A 15,466-nucleotide genomic window follows, 5' to 3' on the forward strand; every position below is an offset into this window, starting at 1 on the left:
ACAACAGCAACAATGTTATTATTATCAGATTATCCTCCAGGATATGAAGCCACTGCATGTGTGACGTGTTAAATTAATCTGAGCTATGTCAAGGCACCCATAGTTATAACTGTAGTGAAACAGGAAGTTTAATAGGTTAGAGAACAGCTTTCATTAAATAACACATGCATCCCATCCAGTTTGTGTTTAGTTGGACCATCATTTGTTTTCCAAACACACCTCCAGGCTGTGTCAGGGCTGTTTGACCAAGAAGGAGAGTGATGGAGTGCTGACCAGATGGTCTGGCCTCCACAGTCACCTGACCTAAACCCAGTGGAGATGGTTTGGGTTGAGATGGAGCTCAGAGTGAAGGCAAAGGACCAACAAGTGCTCAGCATCTCTGGGAACTCCTTCAAGACTGTTGGAAACCGTTTCAGGAGACGACCTCATGAAGCTCATGGAGAGAACGCCAAGAGTGAGCAAAGCAGGACTCAAAGCAAAGGCTGTTTGGAAGAATCTGAAATATCAAACATGTCCTGAGTTATTTCACACTTTTCTTGTTTACTACAGAATTTCATGTGTTTATTCATAGTTTTGATGCCTTCAGTGAGAATCTACAGCGTAAACATTCATGAAAATAAAGAAAAAACATTAAATAAAAAGGTGTGTCCAAACTTTTACTGGCAGTGTGATTAGCAGTGAAACCACAGTGTAAACACTGGGTGGGGCTCTTCTGTGTGCTTTGGCTGCTCGCCCTGTGACGCTCTCCTTTGACTTCCTCTTATTTATTTATGTATTTGTGCCAAAATATAAGCATTCTAGTGGAAAATGTATCATTATTTTTGTTAAAACCTTTGTTTTAAATGCTCACGATGAGATTTAAACTGTAAACTTCCTCCTTTGTTGATGGGTGGAAGTTGGAAGAGACATCTGATTTTATTTTGAAAGTCCCAGTGACGATGGGTTCCGGTTTGTCCGCGTTAACTTCACGATATGTGACCGGAGTATTTGTTTTGTACCGTGTCTACGGATCGAGCACTGGTGAGGATCTGTCATCGAGGCAGGTGGAGTCTCCCATCCACTCCCCGGTGAAGGAACACGGAAGAGGGGACACGCCTGCCCTCCGTGTAATTTAACTTCAGCGTGTGTGACAGGGTCGAGCATGACTTCGGTTTGGAAACGGCTCCAGCGGGTAGGAAAGAAGGCGTCGAAATTCCAGTTTGCGGCTTCGTTTCAAGAGCTGATCATAGAATGTACAAATAAATGGTGAGTGATATAATTCTTATATTTGTCAGTATTTGATAACTGTGGATTGGTGTGCTCTCTGAGCGTTAAAGAGGCTGACAGAGAGAGTGATGCCAAACTCCGGTCAGGCGTGTGAACTTCTCATTTCGGCGAGTAAAGCCTGTGAAACTAAGTGTATCATCCACACTCAGTTTACACGAGCCGGCGTATTCATCACTGCGCATTAACGTCTTATTGACAGACTTAATACAATTACTCCGTGTAATTACAGGTCGTCGGCACAATACCTCAGGTTTTAATGTTCAGAAAAAATAATGCTAAATGCTTTGTTTTGCTGCAGAGAGAGCCCGCCCCATTACTTCCGTGTTTGTTTTCTTGATAAGAGAACTGTAATTGTTACCATGCGGCATCCTAATAACCATGGCAACGGGTCAAGCCAAAAAACTGTCGTGGCTGTGGGAGTGAGTGGTGTCACGTGTGCTGGTGGAAGGATGAAGCATCTACGCCGTCATCATTGGCTGAAAGTAGACTTCTGGACACTGAGGTCATGGATAAAAACTTCCCCTCTTATAAGAAATCTGTGGCAGGCCCAGGTCTGCAATAACTGTTGGGAGGAGTTAAAAACACGAGGAAACCTTTTTATGAAGGCAAACAGTTGTTCCGGTAAAGTAGCGCTTCAACCAGATTCAAACACTTGTGTTTTTGTGGCTCATAATGTGATTCTGGGTGAGTGCTGGGCCACCACCAGCTGACTTTACACTAACTGGTCACATTTTGTGAGGCTGGGCTGTATAAGAAATCAGCCACCACTTTAATCACACTCTGGAGCTCTGACATGTGGCACAGAAAGTGCACATTTAAGAGTTTTGTCTATTTATTACTTAACAAAATTTACATTTACAATAAAGACAGCTGGGGAATAGATTTCATTACAGTATCTTTTGGAAGGTGCTGTAACATAATTCCTCATTGCAGAGAGTACTGTGCTCCCTGAGCCTGGTTCTGCTGGAGGTTTCTTCCTGTTAAAAGGGAGTTTTTCCTTCCCATTGTTGTGCTTGCTCATAGGGGGTCATGTGATTGTTGGGTACTGTGGCCCCTCTGTGAAAGAAAGCCTCAAATCAGAAGTGGACTCCATGGTATAACTCTCAAACATGCACCTTGAGATGAAGTGGTATCTCACTAATTTAGAATACCTTCATTTTCCCAGGAAAGATAGTTTGTTGCTCTATTTAAAAGCCCTCAGTAAAGCTGTGACATCTCACTCCTCATCATTAATTGAAGAAAGTATTGAATTCACTAATTTCTTTACTAATAACATTTTAACAATTAGAGAAAAAATAACTGACCACAGATATATAATATGTTCAGCTACTTTCAATACTATTTATATTTATTTAGTCTTTATCTGACTGATCCTACTGCATTAACCTCAGCAATCATCATGTGTCTATTAAAACCAATTACTTCAAGACTGCTATAATATGTCCTATCATAAATTAGTGCTTCAATTTTAAAATATGATTAATCTGTCTCAATCATCACCTACGAACCACAGGCCTATGATGGCAGCGTTACTCAAACAGCCTCAGCCTCAGCTGTCTTAGCTAATTGCAGGTCGATCTCCAATCATCCTTTAGCTCAAAACATCTCCAAAGAGTCAGTGTAAAAAAGCTTGTTTTATTTGTAGAGGGAAAAACCAACCCCAATCTCTGGTGCTGTGAGTCTTACCCAGTAAGCAGTGCTTAGATGGAGCTACTGGGTGTGGGGATTAGCCCAGTACTAACTGCCTGAAAAGCCCTGAATGCCTACCCTTCTTCCTGTGACAGAGCCATTACAGGCCCAGCTGCCAGCAGCCCCGTTTGTTACTGCAGCTCCCCTCTAGATTGGTGCACTTGGTAACTAACTGGGTTAAATTTAGCGTCCTGGAAGACTGAGGAGGGCTGGATTAACCTGTAAGAGTCATTCATGGTGATGTAGAGGAATACTTTACCAGTCCCTTTGTAAAGGCCCACAATTAAAACCATTTAACGAAGGATATTTTATTAAAGCAATATAATAGGAGCAAAACAAAAGCAGAACCAAATAATACTAATCAGAAAATATTAATCAAATCACCTCGGTTACATGTGTCTAATGAACCCATTGTAAGCTAATGCTGAGCTTGTTCGGATCCTTGTGAAGAAGGAGGTTGGAGAGATGGGCACACCCAGGCATGAGGAGGAGCTTCCAGCTGTGAACATCTTAGGTCCAATCCTCTGAACTGCTCTTCTTATCTATTCTGCACAAAGCTTTTATACCTGCTCCTCCTTTCTCCCCCCCTTTACGTCACATCGTCTAAGATAACGTCTGGTCTCACCTGTGGAATCACTGTCCACCCGTACCTCATCATCCTCTCCCTGTCTGTCTGAGTTGTCATCATACATGATTTAAAACTAACTTTAAAAGTTAAAATCACTTCATTACAGTTTCTTTTTTTCCATGTTATTCTTACCATAGAAAGTTTCATTGTATATGAACATTCAGTCGCATATTTCTCCTTATGTTCCATTAGTTTATACAACCTCTCTGTCATGATCTTATTCTTACATGAACATCTTTTAGCACAATCCCTTTTAATCCAGTTACAGGAATACTTTCTTTTGCTGTTTTTCTTTAAAACTGAATACTCAATACATTTTCTTTTATTTAATCATACATTTATAAAGTCAGACATTCTCTCAGATTAGTGGCTCCTTGGTGTCACACCCACACACTGATTATATATATTGGCAATTAAGAATTAAGCAAAAACAAATATGAATTATGGCCGTTTGTCCTTAATTTTTTTTTTAAAGGCTTAAAACTCCCCGAAAAGCCTTCAGTTAATCCAAAATGCTGCAGCAAGAGTCCTGACAGGGACTAGAAAGAGAGAGCAGATTTCTCCTGTTTTGGCTTCCCTTCATTGGCTTCCTGTTAAATCCAGAATTCAAAATCCTGCTCCTCACATACAAGGTCTTAAATAATCAGGCCCCATCTTATCTTAATGACCTTGTAGTACCATATCACCCTATTAGAGCACTTCGCTCTTGCTCTGCAGGCCTACTTGTTGTTCCTAGAGTATTTAAAAGTAGAATGGGAGGCAGAGCCTTCAGTTTTCAGGCCCCTCTTCTGTGGAACCAGCTTCCAGTTTGGATTCGGGAGACAGACACTATCTCTACTTTCAAGATTAGGCTTCAAACTTTCCTTTTTGCTAAAGCATATAGTTAGGGCTGGACCAGGTGACCCTGGATCCTCCCTTAGTTACACTGCAATAGACGCAGGCTGCAAGGGCTGGCTTGCTTTTGTCCTGTCTCCCTCCTTTCACCTCCAGCGAGTCCTGGCTGTTAGCTGGTAGCTGTCCCTCCCTGAGCCTGATGCTGCTGAAGGGTTCTTCCTGTTAAAAGGGAGTTTGTTTCCTTCCCACTGTTACTATTTAGTGTCATCTGACTATTCTTATAGGGTGGAGGGTCTTTACCTTACAATATAACTGACCACTGTTGTTGTGATTGTGAAACATCAGCATGTAATGGTGCACAAATCTAAATAACAGAATTATTAAATGAGTCTACCAGTGAGAGACGGGGCCTTAAATGAACCCAAAAAGCCGACTGGCCCAGTCACTAAAAGTTTTGTTTTGGCAAGATAAGGACCTTTTTTTCTCTCATTATTCCACGACAGATTAATCAGATCAGATATTTGGACCTGATCCCAGATGTTGAACTTGAGTATGAGAATAAAGGAGTATAAAGGAGTACATGATTAGGATGATGATTGCCAAATTCTTTAAGAAAAACTACAATATTTTGCAAAGTGAAGAAAATTCTTTAGGAGGTAGATCTATAACTGACTCTACGAGCCAGAGACATCTTCATGGATGAACCATCAGTCCCCATTGGCCTCTTCCAGAAAACATCTAAAATCTTGGTATTTGCTCGGCATTTCTCTTCTCGTGAACAGATTGGATGATTAGTCTGGTTTTCAGTGTTCAGGACAAGCTTGAAACATGTTCCTCTTGGCCATTTCCAGTTTATGTATACAGAAGATATTGTGCTTAGCTCTAGAGCTGCTGTTTTAGGTTCGGCATGTAGGAGTTCCTTTAATTCCACTGGCGTTAGTCATTGTTCAGTCAACATGTGTTTTCAGTCTTCTGGCCCTGGCTTGTATTTTGGCCGGCCTTCCTTTCACACTGTTTGTGCTTTGTGGTAGTTTAGAGAGATTTGTCACATTTTGCATGCTCTGTACTGGGGTCAGTGGTGTCTGTTAAGGCAGTGTTACTGGAAATCTAATGACAGCACACTGTAAAAGGTAATTATCATGTAATCACGTCCTTTCTTTTTGGGCTCTGAAGGAATCTCTGAGGTCAGAGTGCCCGAGGTGGTTTTAAGCATCCCTTATTTTGTCCCATAGGATTTTCTTTTCTGGATTTCATCCCAAGACAATTAGATCAAAGCCGATATTCACCGGAACAATAAAACCACACACAAAAGTTTAACACTGAAATAAGTTAAATGTCAAAGCTAAAACGGTGACAAAGATTTTGACACCACGACTAAAACTAAACTTTTATTTCTTTCCCAGCAAAAAGTTTTTGAAACTTATGATCTATAATTGTACATTTCTTCTTCTTCTTCTTCTTCTTCTTCTTCTTCTTCTTCTTCTTCTTCTTCTTCTTCTTCTTCTTGTTATTTGAAACAAAAACTGAAGCAGCAAAGTGCATAAGAAACAAACTTTGTGTCACTGCTAAAATGTTTGGTCATGTCTGTAGGACAAAGATGCAGCCAGTTCATGTCAATAGTAACCAGTTTTATACCAGGAGTAATGCAGATTAGCAGCTCAGATCGAGGACACTCAGTGAAGGAGTGAGTAATGTAGTAAGCAGACGGTTTACATACGTCTGTATTTCTTTCTGAAAACATCGGGCCAATTCAGACCAGTGAAAGGGGGCTGAAGGAGAATCTGTGTATTTGTTGATGTCAGGGTCATGAATTGCTGTGTGAAGCAGGCAGGACAGGATCCCACTGCAGACTCACAGACAGGCCTTTATTTTAGAAGACACAGCTGTGAAATATAAAACTAAGTAAACTGGGACGACGCCTGAACTAATCAGGCAGGCAGAACACACAGCAGGGAAATGAAGGAGGTCGCGACAACGGACAGAGTGAAACGAAGGGCTGAAGTATACAAGGATAATGAGGGAACGAGAAACGGGGGGAAACACAGCTGGGGCCAATCAGACGCATGAGACGAGGCACCTTCAAAGTAAGACAGGAAGTGACATGTACAGTGAGAACCAGACAACGACAGTAGGACATTGAACATGCAGATATGCACGCAGACAACTAAAGGGCCAGATGTGACCCCGAGGTCGTCTACCACCCAGTCACACTGTCTAATTTGCAACAAGAGTTAACAACATGCTTCAGTTTGACCTCCGACTAAAATGATCTCAATAAATGTTTTTTATAGGCAGATTCATCATGTAAACACCCAAAACTGGACTGATTTGGCTTTGATGAAAACTATTTTGATCATAACTAATAGAAAAGATTCCCAGAACTACAAGTTGTCAAGTTGTCATAAAGCTTAACCAAATTGCTCTAAATCAAAAACAAATACAGTGAGTAAAGCAGAAAACTGTTGAACACTTGCCCAAATGATCAACTAACCAGCTGCTTTTGGTAAGAGACTGTGAGCGATGAGTGAGAATGAAAGCAACGGACAGAGAACAGACATGGACAACACGCTTCACAGAGCTTAGAGCAACACCTGCTGCACTATTTATAACAGACATGTTTCTGTGCTGACCTATAAATGTACAGGCCTGTGGTGGTGAGTAACTCAGTGGTTTGTAGAGACAAAAGCGCCTGAAAGAAAACATTCACAGGTACCAGGAATGATGTATAACGACCTCATTTTAAAATGCACAGTGTTACAGTGTAACCATATTAGAGGAGGCTTCACAGTTTGAGGAGCATACAGCCTAGCTGATCCATATTTAAAACATTCTTCTGATAGACTTGTACAATGATTGTGATGCCACAGAAATGTCATTTATGGCAAGCTTAAATGATTCGCCCACACCCATGCATGTGTCTTACCCCAGGCTGTAGAAACAATGGGCTCAGCTTCAGCCTGAAAACTGAAAGGAACATGAAGGTGCCTTAAACCTGAAAACATCCTGTTTAAGTATACCAAACCTACCTGACCGTAACCCATAGATGTCTATGGGAAAGCTGCCCTGAACCTTGACCTTGTAAACTCTTTTCTGATGAGTTTACGGGCTTAGTCGCTCACTGAGGGTTGAGGGATGTAGCTCAGGTGGTCACTTACTAACTAGGTTGATGGTTGGATGGTGCTCCAGTCTGCATGCCAAATCCTCAGGAAAGATACTAACTCCGTGTTACTCTTCGATGCATCCACTGAATGTTAGATTGGAAACAGCGTAGAAAAAAGTGCTTTTGCGAATGATCGAGTCTACAGGTTGTGTTAAAGTGCTGTATAAGAACCAGTCCACTCAAAGGAGACACTCTCTCCTGCACCATGCCTGTTTGTGATAATGCAACTATGCCTCAGTCCACTGAGCATCAGCCTGGTAGTTTTACAATGCCCATGTTATAGCTGCTCATCGCCGATGCTGTAGAATCGCCTTCTGAACAAATGTTCTTTCAACTTTGGGAACAGATGAAGTCTGGACTGTAGGGTGGATGATGAAGTTTCAACCAAAGTTTTGCAACAGAGTGACAGTTTGACAGGCGACGTGTGGACGTGTGGACGTGTGGACGTGTGGTGTCGTGGACGATGCTTACGCACAGTGCTCAGCTGTGTTTTGGGACTGAAAGGGGGTTTTGTTGGTTGACTTTGATGGCTGGCACTGTGAAACACTGGAAAAACTCAGAAGGGCATTTCTGAACTGGAGAAGACAAATGCTGAGCAAGAGCGTAAGCATTCTCCACAACACCGCGCATCCACACGTCGCCCGTTAAACTGTCGCTCTGTTGCAAAACTTTGGTTGAAACGTCATCACCCATCCACCCTACAGTCTGGACTTCACCTGTTCCCAAAGTTGAAAGAACATTTGAAAGATTGTGCGGCGGCGCTGGTGAGCAGCTATGACACGGGCACGACCTGTTTATCTTTCTATCCCCATTTCGGTCGATGCGGGAGTCCTTACTTTTGGGATTGCGCTTGTATGTTTCAGTTTCTTGTCCATTTAGGTTCCCCTTTTGTCTTTGTCCTCTGTGTGTTTGGCATGTATGTGTGTGTGTGTGTGTGTGTCCTTGTGTGTTTTACACAAGGTCTGACCAAATCGTGGGTGCCATCATCATTGCCACACAGATTGCAATGAAACAGGCAAAACATGTCAGTGTTTCTGCTCACAACAGAGTCAGTGTCTATTGTAAAAAATAGATTTCACATACAGCCTGGGACTTGTTACCAACATGAAGCTGGAGAAGAAAATCTACAGCCTGGCTGAAGTGAAAGTCAAACTTTCATTCAGAAACTGGTTAACTTGTTTATCTGTGTGTAAGACAGTGTCTGTGTTGAAAAAGGATTTTAGTTGTTGCTGTAATATACTCATTGTATGCTGCCAGACACAGTAAAATACAGTAAAATACAATACACGTTCTGCTGTTATTCAGGCAACCGGACAAACTGAGAGTGGTGTGGATCAGAAGGAGCAGACGTCACAGCACAAAGGTAATAAAAGGAGAAACAAACGAGCGTCTTTACAAAGCACCGAAAGGAGCTAGTTGTGCCAGCGCTACTTAAGAACAAAATTTGACTTGTCATAATATAAAACCAGTGTTTCTACGTGAGCATCTGACAGATGGAGTAGTTTTTACACTGGGATTAGTCATTACTAAATATTTTGACCTAATACATGAAGGCTGCACATCCAATTTACATAGCAATTAAAACGTACCACATTTTCCATTTTGGACTGATATAATCCTCTTTAGTGATTTGCAGCCTTTTCTTGATGCTTCCTGTTTCTGTTCTGTCAGCTGCACAGCTGGCAGCCAGGAATCCAGAACCCCTACAGAGGCTTGGTGGTTTGGCAGGTTCCAGAGAGTTTAGATATCACGGTCACACTCTTCAAGGTATGGAGCTGATTAATTATATGGATTATAGATGGGGAATATAATATGTCATTCAGCTAATTATTTATGCTCTGACAGGAACCGACTGCAGAGGAGTTTGAAGACAAAGAATGGACTTTTGTTATTGAGAATGTAAGTCTGATCTGTTTGTGCTAGCTTTCATATTGTGGTATGATCATAAACACTTGGGGCCTGAAACTTGGCTACCTGGCTAATAGGACATAGAGGTGTTCTGTGGTAACGACACGGGACCAAAATGGAAGAACAACAAATTAAATTAGAAGATTTTCTCACCATATCCAGCCATACTGAGTAGCAATAGCAAGATGATTATGTGACTAACTAGTACCGAACTGATGGGACAAGAAAAGTACGAAGTAGAACCAGAACAGCTTAGGATCCAAAGCACATCGAATCCCTTATCAAAGATGGTGGGGCAGAGGGAGTTGGACATATCTATGTCAGATGTCGTCTGGGATTCATTCCTTTGGTAAACTCCACGTTGCTCTGTGCTACTCCCTACTGCAATTCAAAGTACCACAGGGCCCACTTATCTAAATCCAAATTAGCTACAATCTATCCTATCTTAGACCCTCGCTGTAACAGGTGCAGGTCTGATGATGCCAAACTAACCCACGTTTTGGACTTACCCTGCCTTGGCAAATTTTTGTGAGGATGATCAGTATATTACTGGGCAAAACGTCGGCTGCGGTCTTTTGGTTCCCTCCTGGCTAGGCGTGCCATGTTGTTGAGGTGGAAGGCTGCTGCCCCGCCCTCCCACGATCATTGGCTGATCTCATGTTGTGTCTCAGTCTTGAAAAGATCCACTGCTCCATCCAGAACCAAAAGGGCACATTTGATCAAATCTGGGGTCTTTTTCTGACAAACTTCTCTAACCTTAACCTAACCTTCAGGATGTTCCTGCTGACTATTCCATCGAGGTCTGATGTGTGTCTGTGTTAATGGGAACGTGAAGCTCAGTGGTGTTGCAGCTAACTTCTGTGGGGTTTGTAAGGAAAGGGTTTGTTAGTATTGATCACTCAATAAAAATATTTTGAGTAAAAAGATGGCGGGGGCAATGTTATGTTATGCCATACTGTGGTTAGACCTTGAGTTGTGTTGTTGTTGAGTGGTGACTAATTATCTTTGGGATTAATGAATGTGTGTGCATTCAAACTTGAACTCTATTTTTTTAAATCAGGAGACAAAAGGATGTAAAAAAGTGCTGGCATCAGCTGATGTCAATATGAAGAAGTATGCAAGCGCCACACCAGCTCAGTACGATTTAACACTGACGCTCAAACCACTCTCTGTGAAAGTGGTGGAAGCCACACTGAAGCTCAACCTGTCGTGCATCTTTCTCAGGGAAGGCAAGGCCACGTAAGTCAAGAAGCATTTTTATTTATTATTTTTTATGACGTTCCAGGAGCAGTGAGGATTACTTTTCTCTGCAGATTTCCAACGTAATGTCCAAGTTGTTGAGGTTTTACTGGGTGGATTATGGCCGTATGTGGTCTATAAAAATCTGTTGGGTTAAATTTGTATCTGGACATTTGAGCACAGCACGCTCAGATCAGCAGTTTGTGTAACATCCAGTGTGACATCAGCAGCTTTGCATTGAATCTAAAACTTTCTGTTAGGTATGTGAAAATATTAGTGGAGCTGGATAAAGGTAGTGATGTCTGCTGATTTCTTTGTTTTATCACAGAGATGAGGACATGCAGAGTTTGGCCAGTCTTATGAGCATAAAACAGAATGATATTGGTAATCTGGATGACTTTAATGACAGCGACGATGAAGTCAGCGAAGAGAGAAGGTCAAACTTTGGAACAGGACAAGTTACTTATGTTACAGGTAAGATTTGTGAGGATACCTGTGCACTGATTCAACCAGGCTAAAAATGACAGAAGACAAAATACTCAACTTTTAGGTAAAAGCAAAGCCTGGAAGATAAACGATGTCTTGTGGTTTACCTGTGTCACACATTTAGTAGGTGCCTACAGATAGTAAATGTAATGATGAGGCCCAGATATGATGGCTAGATAACAGTTATATCATCTCCAAAAGTTCAGGTTCTGTGTTTGCTGCATATGGGACTGCATGGATATGTACTGGTCAGAGTGCTGGTACATGTTCACCAGCAGAAGTACCTAAAAGGCCTGACAGCATCAGAACTAGATGATGAGACAATGAAATAGGGTGGTCTGGTCTGATGAATCAGGATAAATACCTGAGGTAGTCTTAGATAGTTCTACAAGTGATTTTTGTTTGTGTAATATTTTCTGCTTCAAGAGTCAATGCATGCCTGCGCTTTTTAGGTTTTAAAATTTGCAGCTAGAAATATTGGATTTAAAGTGCAAATATGTACCTAAAAAGACAATACCAGAATTAATACATACAGTGCCATGAACAAGTATTTGTCCCCTTCCTGATTTCTTCTGGGTGCTTTGCATGTTTGAGTGACGAAATGTTTCTCCCACTGAAAACGCGACGTCCAGATAACCAGAATGAACTTTTTGGGATTAGACAAAGATGACCTGAATAAATATAAAATTCAGCTTTTAAATGATGAATCATTTATTAAAAACGAAGGAGATCTACCTGCCCGGTGTGAACAAGTAGTTACTCCCATTTGAGGCTGGGCGATATGGCCTAAAATCCATATCGTGGTATAATTTGAAGCACGTGCGGTAACGATATATATCGCGATATATTCTTTTCTTCTGTATACCACATTTTCCGCAGTATAATGCACACTTAAAATCCTTTAATTTTCTCAAAAATCAACAGTGCGCCTTATGTATGAATTCTGGTTGTGCTTACTGACCTCAAATCGATTTTATGTGGTACACGGCGCTCGAAAATCTGTCAAAAAATGTTTTAGTACGACTTTGGTAAGCTATGAAGCCGCACCGCTTGATGGATTGTCGGAGCATTACGGCCACCGTAGTCAGGAGCCTCGTGGAGTAATCTGGGTCCTAAACTCTGTCCGCTTCAAGTCCCAAAGTCAAACGAACACAGCCGCATCACTGAGAGTTAAAAACTGTCTAAAACCTTTCATCTTTAATAAAATGATCAGCATTGCTGCTTTACCAGGTGTAACAATTAATTTTAACACCCAGGCATCCATAAAAACAGGATTAGTTACATTTAACAGAGTTAGAAGCTAGCAGGAAGTTAGCTCGCTAGCTTTCACCTAAACATGATGTAGCATGTTCTGACTGAGAGATTTTTGACAAAATTCAAACGTACAGCTCTGCTATCACTTCCAACATGAATGAAGACAGAAAACTAAACAGCAGTGACGTTTGCAGGGTTACTGAAGTTGGGCTAGCTGGTATATAATGATGCGCTAGCGACACAGCTATGCTACCATAACATAAACACAGCGAAGCTGGAGAATGAATGCTAACTTTTTTCCACTCGATAAAAGTTAACGTGAGGGTTCCCGATGGTTAGAGACAAATAATAATAATGGATTGGATTTATATAGCGCTTTTCAAGGCACCCAAAGCGGTTTACAATGCCACTATTCATTCACTCTCACATTCACACACTGGTGGAGGCAAACTACGGTTGTAGCCACAGCTGCCCTGGGGCAGACTGACAGAAGCGAGGCTGCCATATTGCGCCATCGGCCCCTCTGGCCAACACCAGTAGGCGGTAGGGAAAAGTGTCTTGTCCAAGGACGCAACGACCAGGACAGAGAGCCCGGGGATCGAATCGGCGACCTTCCGGTTACAGATACGCGTCCCAACCCCCTGAGCCACGGTCGCCCCGCAGTGTCATGGCAGGATGCTGTAAGATATCGTGACACTCAGGCCTTATTACTGCCAGACCTAGGAATCAAGAAATCACTTGACTAGAACCTGCGTGACAAAGTGATGCTGACCAGAAAAAAATGGACTTCATGCCATGACTGAAAGAAACTGGAGAACAGCTGAGCAACGTAGTCATTGACTTCTATCAGTCTGGAAAGGGTTTCAAAGCCATTTCTAAGGGTTTGGGAATCTAGCCAACCAACAGAGGCGATCCTTCTTTGGAGTGGCCGGCCTATAACAACAACATTGATCTAAGTACACCATCATGACTCATTCAGGTGGCCTTAACAGAATCCAGAACAGCATCTAAAAAACTGCAGGCCTCACCTGCCTCAGCCCATGAGAGAGTTCCAAGGCAAAAACCACTTCTGACCCCAAAGACCTCAACGACTCGTCTCACATTAGCCAAAAAACTACTTGAATGACCTCCAAGACTTTTAAGAAAATATTCTCTGACCTGATGAGACAAAAGATTAACTTTTTGGAAGGTTTGACTACTAAAACTCTAAATATAGTGTTATATTTAATAAAAAGAACATGATACCAACAGTCAGAAATGGAGGTGGTACTGGGATGGTCTGGAGCTGCTTTCAAGCTTCTGTACCAGCAGAGACTACTATGATTGATGGAACCATGAATCCAGAAAATCAAATAATCTCCAGTTCAGGGCAGGAAAGTCAAGCATACTCGAATAATGCAGCAGGACTATGATCTGAAAAACACACCAGCAAGTCCACCTCTGAATGACTAAAAAAACAATCTGCTAAAAGTCTGAACTCTGCAAGGAAGAGAGCCAGAATTCCTCCACAGCGATGTGAAAGACTTGTTGCCAGTTATTGCAAACACTTGATTGTAGTTCTTGCTGCCAAGGGTGGCACGAGCAGTTATTAGGTTTGGAGGCAGTTAATTCATGATTTAATAAAGGCAGCAATTACTTTTTTTTTTTTTTTTTTTTTTTTTTTTTAATGTATTTATTTATGCAAGTTTCAAAATTTTTTACACATTCACAAACAGCGGGACAGAAGAACACAGACAATAAAGACAATAACAACCAAAACAAACAAACAAACAAACAAACAAAAAAAACAGAGCAACAAACCACACAACAGGGTACAAGGCCAGCACTTATTAAAAACAGCAGAGAAGCAAACAAAGCAAGTGGTATACATGTCAAACAACTCACAATCTAGTGAGTCCAATCCACAAGATCAAATCCAAAGATCGCTAGGAGGAGCTGATAACAATCATGCAAAAACAGTTATGGGCAACAGCTCAGAATGAAAGCAGTTAAAACAATGTGGTCAGGACCCAGGGCGTGGACTGTCCTTCTTAATGTGGTCTATAAAGGGCCCCCATATCTTCCTGAACTTCTCCATGGAATCAGACGTAGAGAACCGAATTTCTTCCAGGTATAGACAGGAGACCATCTCCTCGAGCCACCTCTTGAAGCAGGGAGGGGAGGCAGATTTCCACTCCCCCAGAATCAAACGTTTGGCAATCACCATACCAAACATGAGGGCCTGTTGAACAGCAAAGGGAAGTGCCAAGGAGTCGCCGGAGCAGCCCAGGATCACCATAAGACAGTCAGGATACAGTTGCCTATCATAAACAGTGCTATAGAAACTAAAAATACTAGTCCAAAAGGCTGTAAGCGTAGAACAGGACCAAAAAAGATGCCCAAGAGTACCGTCCACAAGTTTACATTTATCACATTTGGGGGAAACGTTAGGAAAAATCTTGTTCAATTTGGTTTTGGAATAGTGCAGTCTATGGACAACCTTAAATTGAATTAACTGAAGTCGGGCGTTAACAGAGCATAGTTTTATCCGACTTAACACTTCAGCCCATAGATCGTCAGAGATAACCAAACCAGTGTCCCTTGTCCAAGCCTCTTTAATATGGCAAGAGGGGGCTGCAGAAGAAAAAAGGTTGACAAGCCGAGAAATTAAGTGTTTTGAGGTGGGAGGTTCGTTCATCATATTGTAAAAGACATGCTGTATGGGGATGGTATCTAAATTTGAGAATGCTTGCTTAACATAATTCCTAATTTGTAAGTACCGAAAAAAATGACTTGTAGGGAGATTGTACTTTGTCTGAAGCTGAGCAAAAGAGGCAAAATGATTGTCGATATAAAGATCCTTTATAGCAATTAACCCTTTGACAGGCCATTGTTTGAAAGCAGCATCCATTGTACTAGGCGTAAAGCTAGGATTGTGGCAGATCGGGGCAAAAGTTGACACTACCGGGAGGTTCAAGATTCTCTTAATTTGATTCAATATTTTTACGGAGTTGCAAAGAATA

General features: G+C 41.7%; 1 protein-coding gene across 3 annotated transcripts in view; it reads left to right on the forward strand.

Annotated features, from left to right (window-relative positions):
• Positions 1 to 946: 946 nt before the first annotated feature.
• ehbp1l1a (EH domain binding protein 1-like 1a) overlaps positions 947 to 15,466 on the forward strand; it is a 54,341-nt gene continuing 39,821 nt past the window's right edge. Inside the window, exons 1-6 of one of the 3 annotated variants that reach the window (XM_085267542.1) lie at positions 947 to 1,245; positions 8,883 to 8,940; positions 9,249 to 9,344; positions 9,423 to 9,476; positions 10,546 to 10,724; positions 11,053 to 11,198. In XM_085267542.1, coding sequence (XP_085123668.1) covers positions 1,142 to 1,245; positions 8,883 to 8,940; positions 9,249 to 9,344; positions 9,423 to 9,476; positions 10,546 to 10,724; positions 11,053 to 11,198 — 637 coding nt within the window. In that variant the 5' untranslated portion in view covers positions 947 to 1,141. The remainder of the gene's footprint in view (positions 1,246 to 8,882; positions 8,941 to 9,248; positions 9,345 to 9,422; positions 9,477 to 10,545; positions 10,725 to 11,052; positions 11,199 to 15,466) is intronic. The other 2 variants (XM_085267540.1, XM_085267541.1) reach the window with 2 other exon arrangements.

The sequence above is a fragment of the Mchenga conophoros genome, linkage group LG3 (assembly GCF_057382185.1).
Source record: "Mchenga conophoros isolate Kocher_MC1m ecotype Shallow Benthic linkage group LG3, M_conophoros_male_GT1.1, whole genome shotgun sequence".
Taxonomy (NCBI): domain Eukaryota; kingdom Metazoa; phylum Chordata; class Actinopteri; order Cichliformes; family Cichlidae; genus Mchenga; species Mchenga conophoros.